This window comes from Grammomys surdaster, unplaced genomic scaffold (assembly GCF_004785775.1).
Source record: "Grammomys surdaster isolate TR1022 unplaced genomic scaffold, NIH_TR_1.0 125430, whole genome shotgun sequence".
NCBI classification, from domain to species: domain Eukaryota; kingdom Metazoa; phylum Chordata; class Mammalia; order Rodentia; family Muridae; genus Grammomys; species Grammomys surdaster.
Genome location: NW_021620297.1, coordinates 741,787 through 757,099, shown reverse-complemented (window position 1 = coordinate 757,099; position 15,313 = coordinate 741,787). Strand labels below are relative to the sequence as shown.

At 47.8% G+C, this 15,313-nt stretch overlaps 2 protein-coding genes across 4 annotated transcripts in view; both read left to right on the top strand.

Moving 5' to 3' along the window:
* Nucleotides 1-4,061: 4,061 nt before the first annotated feature.
* Nucleotides 4,062-9,859, top strand: Gmfg (glia maturation factor gamma). Of its 2 annotated transcripts, none has more exons than XM_028786241.1 (7): nucleotides 4,062-4,165; nucleotides 4,567-4,663; nucleotides 4,787-4,836; nucleotides 6,240-6,289; nucleotides 7,889-7,971; nucleotides 9,224-9,297; nucleotides 9,689-9,859. In XM_028786241.1, exons 1-7 carry the CDS (start codon nucleotides 4,163-4,165, stop codon nucleotides 9,758-9,760), a joined length of 429 nt encoding a protein of 142 aa, XP_028642074.1. In that variant the 5' UTR covers nucleotides 4,062-4,162; the 3' UTR covers nucleotides 9,761-9,859. The 2 variants fall into 2 exon arrangements, with proteins under 2 accessions (XP_028642074.1, XP_028642076.1); XM_028786243.1 differs by having other exon boundaries at nucleotides 4,098-4,184.
* Nucleotides 9,860-13,351: 3,492 nt separating this feature from the next.
* Nucleotides 13,352-15,313, top strand: part of Lrfn1 (leucine rich repeat and fibronectin type III domain containing 1) — an 18,132-nt gene continuing 16,170 nt past the window's right edge. Inside the window, exon 1 of one of the 2 annotated variants that reach the window (XM_028786201.1) lies at nucleotides 13,352-14,174. The gene's annotated coding sequence lies outside the window, so the exon portion shown is untranslated. Of the gene's footprint in view, nucleotides 14,175-15,085; nucleotides 15,204-15,313 lie in introns of those variants that run through there. The other variant, XM_028786202.1, reaches the window with a different exon arrangement.

Below are 15,313 nucleotides of genomic sequence, written 5' to 3'. Positions count from 1 at the left end.
TCTTCTTCTTCTTCTTCTTCTTCTTCTTCTTCTTCTTCTTCTTCTTCTTCTTCTTCTTCTTCTCCTCCCTTTTTTTAGCTAGCATTGTAGCATGGAGTTTAAGAAAAAATTGGGGGCCGGGCGGTGGTGGCACACGCCTTTAATCCCAGCACTTGGGAGGCAGAGGCAGGCAGATTTCTGAGTTTGAGGCCAGCCTGGTCTACAGAGTGAGTTCCAGGACAGCCAGGGTTTCCAGAGAAACCCTGTCTCGAAAAACAACAAAACAACAACAACAAAAAAAAACCACTATAGATTGTTTTGAGAAAGTTTGGAAGGAGATAACAGATGTGGTTGCCATGACATACAAGTGGAAATCAGAATAACTAGCAGGAATCAGTTCTGTCTTATTATGTGGGTTCAATATCAGGTAATCAGGCTTGCCACCAAACACCTGAATCTGCTGAGCAAACTCCATGGTCCTGTTCGTTTTGAGACAGGGTCTCACTGTATAACTCTGGCTGTCCTGGACCTCAGCTATATAAATCAGGCTGGCCTCAAATTCACAGAGGTCCATCTGCCTTTGCATCCTGGATGTCTGGATTAAAAGTATGCACCACCAAACCCAGCTGTTTATTTTTGAGACGGGTCTTGTAGCCCACATTAGCCTTTTAACTCTCTAGATAACTAAGAATGACCTTGAACTGTAGACCCGAGGGGCTGCACCTCTTGAGTGCTAGTGTGCTACTATATACAGTTATATGGCACAGGGGATTGAACCAGGTCGTGCATACTAGACAGACTACCAACTGAGCTACAGGGCTAGCCACATTGCATTTAATCTTTGACATAGGTTAGTTTTTATTGGATGTGTATGGGTGTTTTGCCTGCATGTTTTTCAGTGCGTCATATTTGTGCCTGGTGCCCACGGAAGCCAGAAGAGGGTATCGGATCTTATGGAACTGTAGTTACAATTCTTAGATATAGTGTGTGTTCTGGGTAAGGAATGCAACTTTTCTGGAAGAGCAGTTAATGTTTTTTTTTTTTTTTTTTTTTTAAGATTTATTTTATGTATGTGAGTACACTGTAGCTGTCTACAGACACACCAGAAGAGGGCACCAGATCCCATTACAGATGGCTGTGAGCCACCATGTGGTTGCTGGGAATTGAACTCAGGACCTCTGGAAGAGCAGCCATTGCTTTTAACCACTGAGCCATCTCTCCAGCCCGCAGTTAATGTTTTTAACTGTTGATCTCTCCCTCTTTTCTCTTTCTTTCTTTCTTTCCTTCTTGCTTGGAGATTTATTTATTTTATTTATATGAGTACACTGTCACTGTCTTCAGACACACCAGAAGAGAGCATTGGATCCCATCACAGATGGCTGTGAGCCACCATGTGGTTGCTGGGGATTGAACTCAGGTCCTCTGGAAGAGCAGCCAGTGCTCTTAACTGCTGAGCCATCTCTCCAGCCCTCTCCCCTTTTATTTTTGGTCTTTGGAGACAAGGTCTTGTTAGACATTTGTAGCTGGCCAAGACTCCTGTGTCAGACTCCTGAGTGCTGGGATTAGAGATATGTACCACCATACAAGCTGGAGAGGGGGTTCTATGTTTTTAAAATAGAAGAACTAACATTGCATAGAGGCTCAGGGGAAGATCCATTAGGGAACAGGGACAGAGAGAGAGAGAAGCTGCAGAGGTGGTCTGGCCAGTGGGACAAGGGGAGCCAGCACAGAACACCGAGTGCAGCAAGGACTTACAAATATCTTCCTTTGCTTGCCTATATTTCTTCACTAAAATACGTACGGTTTTCTCATGAGTTTTTTTGCTTCTATTCCTTCTTTATAGGACAGTTGGGTTTATGAATTGATTTTTTTTTAATTTATACACGTAAGTAGGTCACGTTATTCAGGGATTGTTTCAAGGGAAGGAGAACAACATGAACACATGTGCGTCCTTGTGGGACACTCATGAGATCAAAAGGCCAGGCACTGTGCGTGCTAACACACGTTCTCACTGTGCTACGTGCAACCCCCTCAGTGCATGCTAACACACATTCTCACCTCGCTAAGTGCAGCCCCTCGATGCCTGTTTGTTTGTTTTATCAGAGTTTCTAGAGTTTGTGTTTTTTTTCTTTTTTTTCTTTTTGAAGGGTTTTTCTGTGTAGCCATGGCTATCCTGAAACTCACTGTATAGACCAGGTTGACCTCAGACTCAAAGATCTGCCTGTCTCTGCCTCCAGGGTGCTGGGACGAAAGGTGTACTCGGCCACTTCTCAGCTACCAGTGCTCTTAACTGGTCTTAGATGGTGAGCCATCTCTGGAACCTCCTGTTTTTGATGTTGTTGCTTGTTTTGAGACAGGATCTTGTGTATACCCAGGCTGGCTTCACTGTCGTCCAAGTTGGCCTCAATTTTGCTACGAAGCCAAGGTTGTCGCTCTTGATTGCCTGTCTTTCTTTACCTGCCAAATTCTAAAATTAAAGGACTACCTCTGTTTTTTTTTGTTTTTGACAAAAATCTGAACTGTGTAGCTCAGGATGGCCTGCAGTTCTCCATCCTCCTGCTTCTGCCTCCCCAGAGGGAATGACAGGCTCACATCATTGTGCCCAGCTAGCATCTACTCTTTCCTTTGTATTAGATTATAGTTTATGTGTTTATGTTTGTGTGTGCATGGGCACGCCACATCCCACTTGTGGAGGTCAGAGGACAATTTGTGGGAATCAGTTCACTCCTTCCTCATATGGGCCCAAGGAATGAGTTCAAATTTTCAGACTTGGTAGCGAGTGCCTTTACCTTCTGAGCCCTCTTACCGGCCTGATTTTGGTCTTTTGGTATGCAGTGTCTCTGTGTAACTCTGGCTATCCTAGAGTTCACTGTTCTCAACTAAGTTGTCCTCAGACTTGTGACAATCCTGAGTGCTGGAAGATTATGTGTGTATATGTGTGTAATGTACTATTATGTTATGGTATATAGTTAATATAATTATATTTAAATTGTAGATTTAATTAAATATTTATAATCATATAATATAGGATAATAATATATACACATACATAATAGTGTATAGGTGTACATATAAACATTATATATGTGTATATATGTGTGTGTGTATATATGTGTGTGAGTATGTATGTTTGTGTATGTATCCATATGTAAATGCTGTAACTGTTTGGGCCTTTTCTATGCCTACCCTTGCTCCCAAATAACACAGAGACTTTTATATTTATTTAATAGCTTTTGGCCTTAAGTTAGGCTTGCTCCCAAGTAACTTGTAGCTCAGTTATTCCGTTTACACTAATCTAAGTTCTGCCATGTGGCTGGTTACCACTCATCAGTTTCATACAGCCCACTTCCACACCTCATTCTTTCCCAGAGTTCCTCTGTCTTGAAGTCCCACCTTGCTATTCTGCCTTTTGCTATAGGTCAGAGCCTTTTTATTTTAACCTATTATAGGACATACATTTTTTATTTTAACCTATCAGAAGGCGCCTTAGGCAGGCAAGGAAGGCCAGAGACACAGCTTCACACAGTGAACAGAAACATCACTACAACAATGGGCCACCATTTCCATGGTAGCGTTTATTACTTTTTGAGACAGGGTTTCTGTGTGTAGCCTGCCACTGCTCTAGAGGCAGTGGGACCTGGGAGAATGGGGTTGATAAAATAGTTGACTTTAGCAGTGGGTGGTGGCAAACTTCAATCCCAGCACTTGGGAGGCAGAGACAAGCTGATCTTTGAGTTCAAGGCCAGCCTGGTCTACAAGAGAGGACTGACACAGAGAAACCCTGTCTTAAAAAAAAAAAAAAAACCAAGAAAATAAAAAGTAAATGTGTGTTCCCCAACATTGGGCTTGTTTACTCTTCATTAGGCATCTCTATCAGTCTGGGAGATAGTCAAAACTATTTCCTCTTCACAGCAATCCCAGACCAGAGATGTGAATTTTACTAGGGCCACAGTGAGGCAGTATTTGAACCCCCATCTTAGTGACTGAAAAGCCTCACAGGTTCTGACAGATGCAGGGAAGGAGGGAAGGGGAGGAGCCCTTTGTGACAGTTGTCCTAGGCCAGGCATAAACAGGATGTGGTATTAGATGAAAGCTTCCCCCTTTCATAGCCCGTCCCTCTCAGCCCGGGCCCCCACCCCTAGAAGACAGAGGAACTGAGAAGAGGCCCGAGGACAGAAAAAACATGGTCAGAGGGACAAGGAAGGGTGAGGGGGCTGAGATTTAGGGTGACCTGGAGCAGAGGGTACCTGGTTGGAGATCAGCTGGGGGATGAAGGTCACAGGGAGGGAAGGGACCCAGCTGAGGCAAAGCTGGGTCACAGAGGTGGTGGTTTGGCCCCAGGCAAGCAGATCCTTGGGTCTTCTGGAGTAATCCAAGAGTACCCTCCAGGAAGGTGGAACCTGACCTCTGTGTACACCTCAGAGCCGAACTGTGTGTCTTGGTAACTGCTCTCCCACCCAGATGTTTGCCAAAGGCCTCTCACATGGGCTAGCTTCAGCGTCTTCATTGATTTATGAAGGCACTAAGTCAGGAAAGGGACCATGTTAGCTGCCCAGGCAGCTCAGCTCCTCCCTGTCCTGTTGGCAGTCTGACTCTCTGGTGGTGTGTGAAGTGGACCCGGAGCTAAAAGAAACACTGAGGAAATTCCGTTTCCGTAAAGAGACCAACAACGCTGCCATCATAAGTCAGTGACCTCTGCCCTTTGAAGGGTGGCACCGGGGGTGGGGAGATGACAAGGCAGGGAAGGCTGGGCTGGTGTCCCCTGGGATTCGGAGGGATCTATAACCTGTGTTCTATCTCTCCCCAGTGAAAGTGGACAAAGACCGGCAGATGGTGGTACTGGAGGACGAATTCCAGGTGAGGGGCTGGGACGCTGGACCCCTAAATACAGGGAGAGGTCTGGGGACAAAGTTGGCAGAGTGCTCCCGGGGTTGGATCAGGTACCTCATAAACAGGGCACAGTGACACATGCTTGTTATGCTGGCGCTCTAGGGGTGGAGAGAGAGGGACCGACAGGGATTCAAGGTCATTCTTGGCTACAGTGTTAGTTGGAGGCTAGTCTGGATTACAAGCGATCCTGTATCAAAAAGCCAAATAAAGGCTGGGTGTGGTGGCACTGTCTTTTAATGTCCAAACTCAAGAGGCAGAAGCAGGCAGATCTCTCTTGTGTGTTTGAGGCCAGCCTGGCCTACATAGTGAGTTCCAGGCCTGACCTCTGCAAAAAAGCCAGATGTTTTAGTTTAGGGTCACTATTGCTGTGATGAAACACCATGACCAAAAGCAAGCTGGGAAGAAAAGGGTTTTGTTTTTTTTTTTTTTTTTTTTTTTTTTTTGGTTTACATAGCCTGAATCACAGTCCACTGGGGAAGTCAGGGCAGGTACTCAAACCTGGCTAGCACCTGGAGGCAGGAGCTGATGCAGAGACCATGCAAGAATGCTCCCTGGTTTCTCATGGCGTGGCCAACCTGCGTTCTCACAGTACCCAGGCCCACCAGTCCCGGAGTGGTATGCCTGAGGCGGAGTGTTCCGATCTCACTAAAGAAAGCGCCTTATAGGCTTTGGCTACATCTGATCTAATGGAGACAATTTATCAATCGAGGTTCCCCCACCTCAGATGACTATAGCTTGTGTCAAGTTGACACAAAGTAGCCAGCACAGGAGTTAAATAAATAAAAAGAAAAGGTTGCCAGCATAGCTGTACAGAGCTCTTGCCTGTAGACTGTAGAGCTAGGCCCTAGAGCTTTTTTTTTTTTAAAAAAAGGTTTTCATTTTAGATAAGGTCCCAGAGCCATTAGCAACCCTATATAACTGGATACCTCCCACTGTGGCCTGGCCCTCTGCAACAGCCTTCCTTCCTTCCTTCTGGAGTTAAGGCCGTTTGGCAGGGAAGGGTATTGACCAGGAAGAGCTAGGTTCCCTTAGGCCCCCTAAAAGGAAGTATACTAGAGTGGTTACCATGGGAACGCAGATTCAAATCGGAACTCTGGCATTTACTGTGTCTTGTGCAATGTGGGGCAAGTCCCTTGACACTGCTGGGCCTCAGTTTCTGTAGCTGTCAAGTGGGCATAATAAGACCTTCCTGTAGGGTTCTGAGAAACCTCAATAAATCCACATGCGCTTCTTAGCACAATGTCTCTGCATATTTTAAGTGATCATTTAATGAACTGAATGACAGTCATTTGTTTTTCTCTCCCTCTTCCTCTCTCTCTCTCTCTCTCTCTCTCTCTCTCTCTCTCTTTCTCTCTCTCTCTCTGCCTCAGAATGTTTCCCCAGAGGAACTTAAGTTGGAGTTGCCAGAGAGACAGCCCAGGTATATGGGGGTGGGGGGAAGGGGTAGAGTGGGGATTATGGGTACGGGATGATAGACCTAAAAACTGGGGGGCTGTTGGGTGCCAGTTCTGGATCTCTGAGTTTGAAGCCAAGAAGTCATAGTCTAGAAACTTTTATTGATATATTATTATTTTATTGCAGAGAATTTCAGGAGAAGGTTAAAGATCTATTTCTTTGTTTTATGTACATGAGTATTTTGCCTGCAGTTATGACTGGGTACCACATACATGCCTGGTGCCTGCAGTGGTCAGAAGGCATCACAGGATCCCCTGTAACTAGAGCATTAAGCTACCGTGTGGGTCTTGGGAATGGAACCTAGGTCTTCTGCAAGAGCGGAAAGTGCTTCTAAACACTGAGCCATCTTTCCAGCCCTTATACTAATAAGTTTTTTTTGGGGGGGGGGCATAGAAACTACTAATAAGTTTTTAAGGGGTAAACAAATCAGGAGGGCATTACAAAAATTAAGGACAGATGGCAGTAGCACACACCTTTAATCCCAGCACTCGGAAGGCCGAGGCAGGTGGATCTCTGTGAGTTGGAGGCCAGCCTGGTCTTACAAAGACAGTTCCAGGGCAGCCGGGATTAGATAGTGAGCCCTATCTCAAAAAAGATTTTTCTTTTAAATTTATGTGTGTGCATGTTTTCGCATGTCTACGCACTGCATGTCCTTAGAGGCCGGAAGGGGGCTGTGGAGCCCCGAGAACTGTAGTTGCAGAGTGTTGTGAGTAACTCGGTGAGAGCAGAGGACCGAACCCAGTCCTCTGTAAGAGCAACAGTTGTTCTTAAGTGCCGCAGCATCTCTTCCATCACCCCCTCTTTATAAAGAGGATTTAACTGATTATTCACGCTTATGTGTCTGTGTCCAAGTATGTGCGTGTATATATGTAAGCCCCCCTGACACTAGATCCTGGGAAACTGATCTGCAGCCCTACAGAGCCATCTCTCTAGCCCCTCTTGTTTCTTTGAAACGCAGTCTCTTGTGTACCAGGTTGGCTCTGAACTCAGTATACAGCCAAGGACAGCTCTGGATTCCTGATTGTTTTATCTCTTCCTCCCAAGCACTGGGATTACAGCTCCCTGCCCTCTGACTTCCATCTTCCTGTTCTAGCCTTCCGAGTACTGGTATCAGAGGCCTGGGCCACTCTGCCTGATACAAACTGGTCTGTCCACATCTTTCATCTTGATTCATTTCTTTTGGGGTTTCTTGGGTTTTGGACCTCATTCCCCACCCAGCTCAGGAACCTTTGACAACTACAAAGAACCAGGGCCCAGAAGCGGGCCTCGTCCTCAGAGGTGGGGATTCAATGCTGATTTTGTTTAGAGTTTTATCTCACAGTTTGCCTTTTCTGTGAAATCCAAATGGATCCGACTATGGCACTTATTAGCACGTTGGCTCACATGCAGTTCCAGCTCCTGGGTCAGGCACCAGTTCCCAGAATGCAACTGCTGAGCCAGCCCTCAGGTCCCGTTATTGGGATAGGGAAGTCAGAGGGCCTAGCCCCAGATTCAATGGTGTGAACTCAGAGAGCATCGATTGCGCAGCTTCTCAGATCTTGAGTGTGAATTCTCTCTTCCATAGGTTTGTGGTCTACAGCTACAAGTATGTGCACGACGATGGAAGGGTGTCCTACCCTCTGTGCTTCATCTTCTCCAGCCCCGTGGGTGAGCACAGTGTCTTAGACTCTGAGGAGCAGTGTGTGTGTGAGAGAGCGTGTGCACCAGAATGTGTGTTTGTATGTGAGTCTGTGAGTGTGTATGAGTGTATGAATGTGTGTGCTTGTGAATGATCCTGTGCGAGAGTGAGAGGGTATGTTTGTGAGTGTGAGTATAGAGTGTGTTGAGTGTGCGTGAGTGTGTATGAGTGTGTGTGTGTGTGTTTGAGTGTGTGTGTATGGAAGTGTTTGTAAGTGGGTACAGGAACCTCTTAAGTATAGATACGGAAGCTGGGAGAGCACTGGGAGAGTACTGGCCCGGTATGCTGCAAGCCTGGAGATTTATCCCCACTTAAACAAAACACAAATCAATACGAGGGTGCAATAGTAACCAGGTATGGTGGGGCACGTCTTCTAAACCAGCACACAGGAGGCAGAGGCAGGCAGATCTCTGTGAGTTTGAGACCAGCCTGGTGTGAATAGCAAGTCCTAGGATAGCCAGAGCTACATAGAGGCTCTGTCTCAAACAACAGTTTCCCCTACACGCACACATGCACACACACAGCACACACACAGCACACACACAGCACACACACACCCCTCCCCCCCATAAGGACACCATAGCCAGGCCTGGTCATGTTCCGTGATCTCAGCACTTGGGAAGCTGAGGCCTAAGAACTGTGAATGCCAGGCTGGATTAAACTACAAAGTGAGAATTTTATCTGGACAAGTGGGGCAGGCAGGCTTGACAGCTCAAACTGTTAATCCCAGCACTCAGGAGGCAGGGGCAAGCAAATCGTTGTGAAATCAAGGCCAGTCTTGTCTACACAGTGAGTTCAAGATCAACCTGGGCTATGTAGAGAGACTCTGTCTAGGGAAAAGAAAAACAAGTATAATCACGTGACTGTGTGTGCGCGTGCGCGTGTGCGTGTGCGTGTGTGTGTGTGTGTGTGTGTATGTGGTGTGTGTGGCTGTGCGTTGTCCGTGGGATCTGTGAAGCGAGGGCAAGCATTTAGATTATCAAGAGCTCACAAAATCCTGTTCATATTACCTGGAAATCCCCAACAGGCGTCTGAATCTTCTCCGGGAGACTCTTACTATAACTTAACAAAGCTACTTAACAAAGGTAGAAACTCTTGAGGACGGATGACTTTCAAGGTGCTCCTCCAAGGCTCCTTGAACTTCCGTGCCTACTGGCCATTACTAGAGCTTTACCAGTTATGCTGTGCTCCCGACCACATCCTTCTCTCTTCCTCACACAGGCTGCAAGCCTGAACAGCAGATGATGTACGCGGGAAGTAAAAACAGGCTGGTGCAGACCGCGGAGCTTACAAAGGTCCGGAGGAGCCCCAGCTCTGGAGGGGCTGGGCAACCCGAGGGTCTGAGGGAGGGACCCAGGGGCTGGACCCCTGGGGTTGGGGGACTGGGGCTAAATTCTAGACCCCAGAGAGAAAGGCTGGGCCTGGATCCTCAGGACTGAGAGAGGAGGGTTGAGCCTGGACTCCAGGGTCTGAGAAAGGAGGGACGTGGAGGCTGGGATTTCTGGATTCGTAGCAGGAGAGCTTCTTGAAAAACAAACAAAGTAGGAGGGTGACTTCTAGGTTTCTAGTAGGAGGCTAGGGCACGGACTTCTGGGTTTGAAAAAGGATGGCTGGAATCGGGACTTCCGAGTCCTAGGGGGTTACGGGGTCCTCATTGGATCTTAATGCCGATTGCCCTTTATTCAGGTGTTTGAAATCCGCACCACAGACGACCTCACCGAGACCTGGCTTAAGGAAAAGTTAGCTTTCTTTCGTTGACCTTTGAGCCGAGGATTTGGAATCCTTACTTCTGAAGACTCAGACTGATAGGATATGAACAGCCAAGAGCTAAATAAAGGTTAAAATTTCAGGAACTTAGCGATGCTTAACTCGGTTCTGACGCGGTATCTGCGGAATCTGCACCTCTTCGTCGGTGCTGGCTGACAGACAGTCCCTACAGTTCCAACCTGTGGCCGGGAGGGGGCGGACGTTTCTAGCAAAACCAAGCTGGTCCCAGGAGAACAGACACCAAAGGAGGGAACTATGGGGTTTCCTGAGCTGGAAGGTGGTCTGGGTCCCCTTAGGGAATTTGAAGGAATGTTTGAATCTGTGAAGGGTCACTCCTAAGGGGATAAAAACCCTTGAGAGGAGGACGCGGGGCACCCTTTTTCTCCACCTGTTTCCTGCTCTGGGACTAGAAGGCGTCTTTGGCGCCAAATGGTACTTTTCTCAAGAATTTAAAGGCCAAAAAATGTCAGAGGATCAAAATGTAATTGCTTCAGGCCCTCAGGAGGATGCTGAGGGATGGGTAGTTTGAGGGTTTGCTAAACTTGAAGGCCCAGGACTGTGGGAAGAGGAGAGAATTCAGAACCCTCAGTGAGCCCCAGCAGGCTTGAAGAGTCAGGGAAAGGACATTCCCTATTCTCTCGCCTTTTTCTTTCTTTTTTTTTTCGTTTAATTTTTCTTTTTCTTTTATTTTCTTTTCCTGGCACATCAGGGCATTGAATTTTCTCAGACCTCTGTCTCTCTTTGAAGGACATGTATTGAGCACCCAAGGTATACAGGGCTCTGAGATGGGCGACTTCACAGAGATGAATCATACTTTCTCTGCTTCTCCCAGCGTCTCCCATGGTTCCTCAATACTCACACCCAAGGCCCCAGGAACTCCCTCTCTCCACCTCTTTCCAGGTTCCCCCGGTGAGAGGTGGCCGTTACCATGGTAACGATGACACAGTGACCTTGTGCCTGGGCTCTCCCTCCCCCAACCCTGGCGCTTTTCGATGAGCCTAAAAGGGAATTCTAACCCTGCCTCTCCCTCTGAGCCCTTAGATTCTTTACTCCTTCACCCCCTTTCAATCCGTGTTCTCTTGTCATCAGTCAAGACAAACCCTTTGTCAAGAACTTCTGCATAGAATATCTCTGTACTGGGCTATGGAGAAATGCCCTTGGCCTTCCATGTTCTGGGACATTTGGATCAAGCTTGTCTCCTCTCTGCTAGAGGCTCCGCCCCACCCACGTTACTTCTGATGACAGCTTCAGTGGCTGGAGGTGGGAAAGAGGTCTGGGGATAAGAGGAGGCATCTAATGAAGAGGTCAAGGAACCCCTGGCCTGTCAAGATCAGAGAGGGAATGGAACTTGTCTAAGTTCACACAGTCACAGCCTCAGATGCGGAACAGCTAACTCCCCCACTGAGTGCTTCCTATAAGCCAAGTATTCGTAGGCACCATACAGGCATTAGCTTAATTCTTTAATTAATGAAGAAGTAGCCATGATTAACCTCAATGTGAAGACAAAGGAACTGAGGCACAGAAGCGGAAGCCATAAACTACCCCATGCCCAGGGACCACACCATGCTTTTTTAGGCAAGAGCCTCAACAGCCATTTCTTTCCCCTATCCCTCCTCACTATCCTTCAGAGTTGAACTGTCTTTAAGGGTAGAACTGTAAATAATCCAATCAGAAAGGACCATGTCTTGCCCAATCAAGAGCAAATTTGGAATGCAAAGACTAACCAAAGGGGGGGGGTGGTGGTTTGATGAGTTCGTTACGTCTTCTAAAAAGAACCAGCACCCTGCTATTTAATCTATTTTTTTAAAATATTGATGGATTTTATTAAATTGTATTCGTGAGTCAGTGTGTGTGTATGTGAGTGTGTATGTATGTGTGTGTGTGTGTATTCTTTGGGCAGGAAGGCATTTAAATATAGAGGGTGTGGCTTAGGTAGTAGTGGGTGGGGCTTGGGCTTGTGGGTGGAACCTACGATCATGATGGTGGAGGTGGTGGTGGTGGGTGCAGTGATGGTGCTCCCCTGTAGTCAGCACCTGGAAGTCACAGGCAGGCGGATCTCTGTGAACTGGAGGCCAGTATGGTCTATAGAGTGAGTTCCAAGACAGCCAAAGCTACTGAGAAACCCGGTCTGGAAAAATCAAAAAAAGAAAAGAATAAGAATTGTGAGTCTCGCCGGGCGGTGGTGGCGCACGCCTTTAATCCCAGCACTTGGGAGGCAGAGGCAGGCGGATCTCTGAGTTCGAGGCCAGCCTGGTCTACAGAGTGAGTTCCAGGACAGCCTGGGCTATAAGAGAAACACTGTTTTGAAAAACAAAACAAAACAAAACAAAACAAACAAACAAACAAACAAAAAGAATCGTGAGTCTCAAGCAAATTTGAGGCCAGCCTGCCATATAGAGCCAGATTTATGCTTTAGGGCAGGGCTTAAGAGGCAGCAGGTGGGACCAGAATGGGGGGTAGGGCCTAGGTGAGGAAGTATAAGCTAGGTCATGAGTCTGTGTTGGAAGATCTGTCGCAGGAATTAGGGTTCCGATTAGGCAACTGCACTGTGTACTTTCAACAGCCCCTGCCTGCATCAGAGGGTCTTCTCTTCTCCATTATGCGTCCCTACTCACTTTCCCTCTTCCCACACCTCCAGTCCAGGGATGACTTCACCTCTCTTTTGTATGCTAGGTATGCTCCCTCTTTGTTTGTATGCTACTGTATGCTATGCTGCCATTACCTGCGTGACCCTGGGCAAGTGACTAGACCTCTCTGCCTCAGTGGTTCTCATCTGTAAAATGGGGATACTCAGGGGAGCACTTTCTTCCTTGAATGTCCTAGAACCACTGCCACATCTATCTTGTTTGTTTGCTGCTGTTATTCTCCTACTTCATCGTGTGTGGTATGTGTGCACACATGTGAGTGTATGTGTGTGTATGTGTGTGCGTGCATCCATGTGTGTCTGTGTTTGTGTGTGTGTGTAGGGGAGAGGTCAACTTCAGCTGTTGTCTCTTAGGAGTGGTTCACCTTATTTTTATTTATTTACAATTTTTTTTGTTTTGTTTTTTGAGACAGGGTCTCTCTGTGTAGCCCTGGCTGTCCTGGAACTCACTCTGTAGACCAGGCTGGCCTCGAACTCAGAAATCCACCTGTCTCTGCCTCCCAAGTGCTGGGATTAAAGGCGTGCACCACCACTGCCCAGCATACCATTTTTTGTTTTTTTTTCTTAATTTATTTTTATTTTATGTGCTTTAGTGGTTTACCTGCACACATGGCTGGGCAAAGGTGTCAGGTAAGTCACTATGTGGGTGTTGGGAATTGAACCAAGGTCCTCTGGAAGGGCAGCCAGTGCTCTTAACCACTGAACCATCTCTCCAGCCCCCTACTCCCTTTGAGTCAGGGTATCTCTGTGTAGCCTTGGCTGTCCTGGAACTCCCTCCATAGACCAAGCTGTCCTCAAACTCAGAGATCTGCTTGCCTCTGCCTACTGAGTGCTGGGATTAAAGGCGTGCGCCACCATGACTTGGCTTTTCTTTCTTTTTAAAAATTATTTTATCTGTGTGGATGTTTGGCATGCCTGTATGTCTGTGGACTACTCAAATATTTAGTGCGTGTGGAGGTCAGAAGATCGTGCTGGATCCCCTAGGACTGGAATTACAGATAATACATAGGTGCTGGGAATTGAACCCGGGTACTCTGCAGTAGCAATCAGCACTCTAAACAGATAAGCCATTTCTCCAGCCCTGGTCTACCTGGTTTATGAGATAGACTCTCTCACTGGGGCCTACGGCTGGCAGATTAGGCTACGTGGGGTAGCCAGAAAGCTCCAAGGATCCACTTGTCTCAGCCTCCACAGAGCCTGGGTTACTGGGGCGCGCCACCATCCCCCTGTGCTGTGCAGCAAGCTCTTCACAGGCTGAGAGATCTCCCCAGTCCTCCTTTCCTTCCTTCTCCTCAACCCTGTACTCCCTTGCTCTAACTAAAAGGTGAGGTGGAGATGTGTCTAGAGAGCATGGGGCGGGTGGAGTCTGGAGAGGGGAGACTAGGAGCATCTCCTGGAGCTCATCTTGGTTGGAATTGGACCGTTGTCATCTGCGTCGGTGAGGTATGGCTAGGAAGGATTTATGGGGTTTGGATGAGGATCTCCATATGGGGGGTCCCTAAATGGGAAGTGTTTGAGACACTACAGATCTGGGGACTACAATAAGACAGATATTGAGCGTTCCCCCTCCCCCTCTTTTTTTGGTTCTTGTCACTGTGAAGTTTTTTTGGGCAGGTGTGGACACCAGAGCCAAGCGCCCAGCACCATGCCTTGGAAAACTGAGGTAATCAAAGACGTTCTGCTCACAGCCCTGCAGAAGGACGCCAAGTCTGTCATGATCAAGAACAAGGATAATGTGAAGTTCCAGGTTCGCTGCAGCAGGTACCTTTGCACCCTGTCACCACAGGCAAGGAGAAGGCAGGGAAGCTGAAACAGTCCCTATCCCCAGGTTTGGCAGTGAAGAGGCTGAACTGAACTAGATCTCTGCATTTGACTATTAAAAATCCTGAAATATATATGTATATCGTGAGGGCAGGTCTGGCTGAGTTTGGAGGTATATGTCAGAAAGAGATGGAACACGGCCTGAGACATCAACTGGACTCTTAGAAAAGGGCAGGAGGTCAGCTCTGGGGTAGGAGTTGGATACTGAGGATCCAGACAAGGAGTAAGCAAGGTATTCAGGTTTCCACAGGAGTGAGAGTGAGGAAGAGGTTTCAGGGACCTGAAGGCAGCAGAACTGATTGCTGGGAGTGGGGGTGAGAAAGAAGCTACAGCAAATAGGGGCAGAGGTCAACCAAGGGCTGCTCTGAAAGGAACAGAGTGAAAGTTCCAAGGTCCCCAAGAGTGTTAGAGGAAGACCTGAGGTGTAATTGGGGAACTGAGGAGAGTTTTAAGGGTTTCCTATAGGCAGAAGAGATGTTTGGAGTCCCTTAGACAGTAGCCATGGCATACAATTCCTTCTGCTGGGCAGGGAATGGTTTAAAGTCCTTGATGGAGGAACGACTCTGCTGGGGTTCGATCAGTTTTTACTCTGGATGGCTATGAAACATCGCGTGGCTCCCCAGGGCTCCCCAGTGAATCAAGCTATGGTAGGCTCTTTATGGACACTGACATATAGTCTGAGTCCTCCCTGGATTCCGGGGTGTGGTCTGTAGGCCATGAGAGCCTCGGGTATGATTTAGGATGGTTGGGAGGTAGGTTGGTGTCTGGATCCCCTGGGATGCTGTGATATGATGGGGGGGGGGTGCCTCTGGAATTAGAGGTATATGGTCTAGGGTTCCTGATAGGGTGTACCTCCATTCCTGTCTGAGGTCACGAAAGAGTAGAACAGTTCCTGGTTCCAGGTGGCTCTCCAACATGATCTGGGGCTTCGAAGACCCACACTCTGAGGATATGATGGAGAGCGCATGGGTGTGTGTATGGGTCCAAGTAGCCGCTGGGGCGTGGTCTGGGGGACAGGGGTGGGGCCGGGGCGGGGGCTGGACCTGGGCGCTCTGCAGTGGAGAGGGGGTCTGCGGCGA

Bases quoted from the DNA above. Each gene is read 5' to 3' on its own strand.
- Gmfg (XM_028786241.1), top strand. The intron at 6,290-7,888 runs GTATATGGGGGT...TCTCTTCCATAG, and splicing joins TTGCCAGAGAGACAGCCCAG to GTTTGTGGTCTACAGCTACA. The intron at 7,972-9,223 runs GTGAGCACAGTG...TTCCTCACACAG, and splicing joins CATCTTCTCCAGCCCCGTGG to GCTGCAAGCCTGAACAGCAG.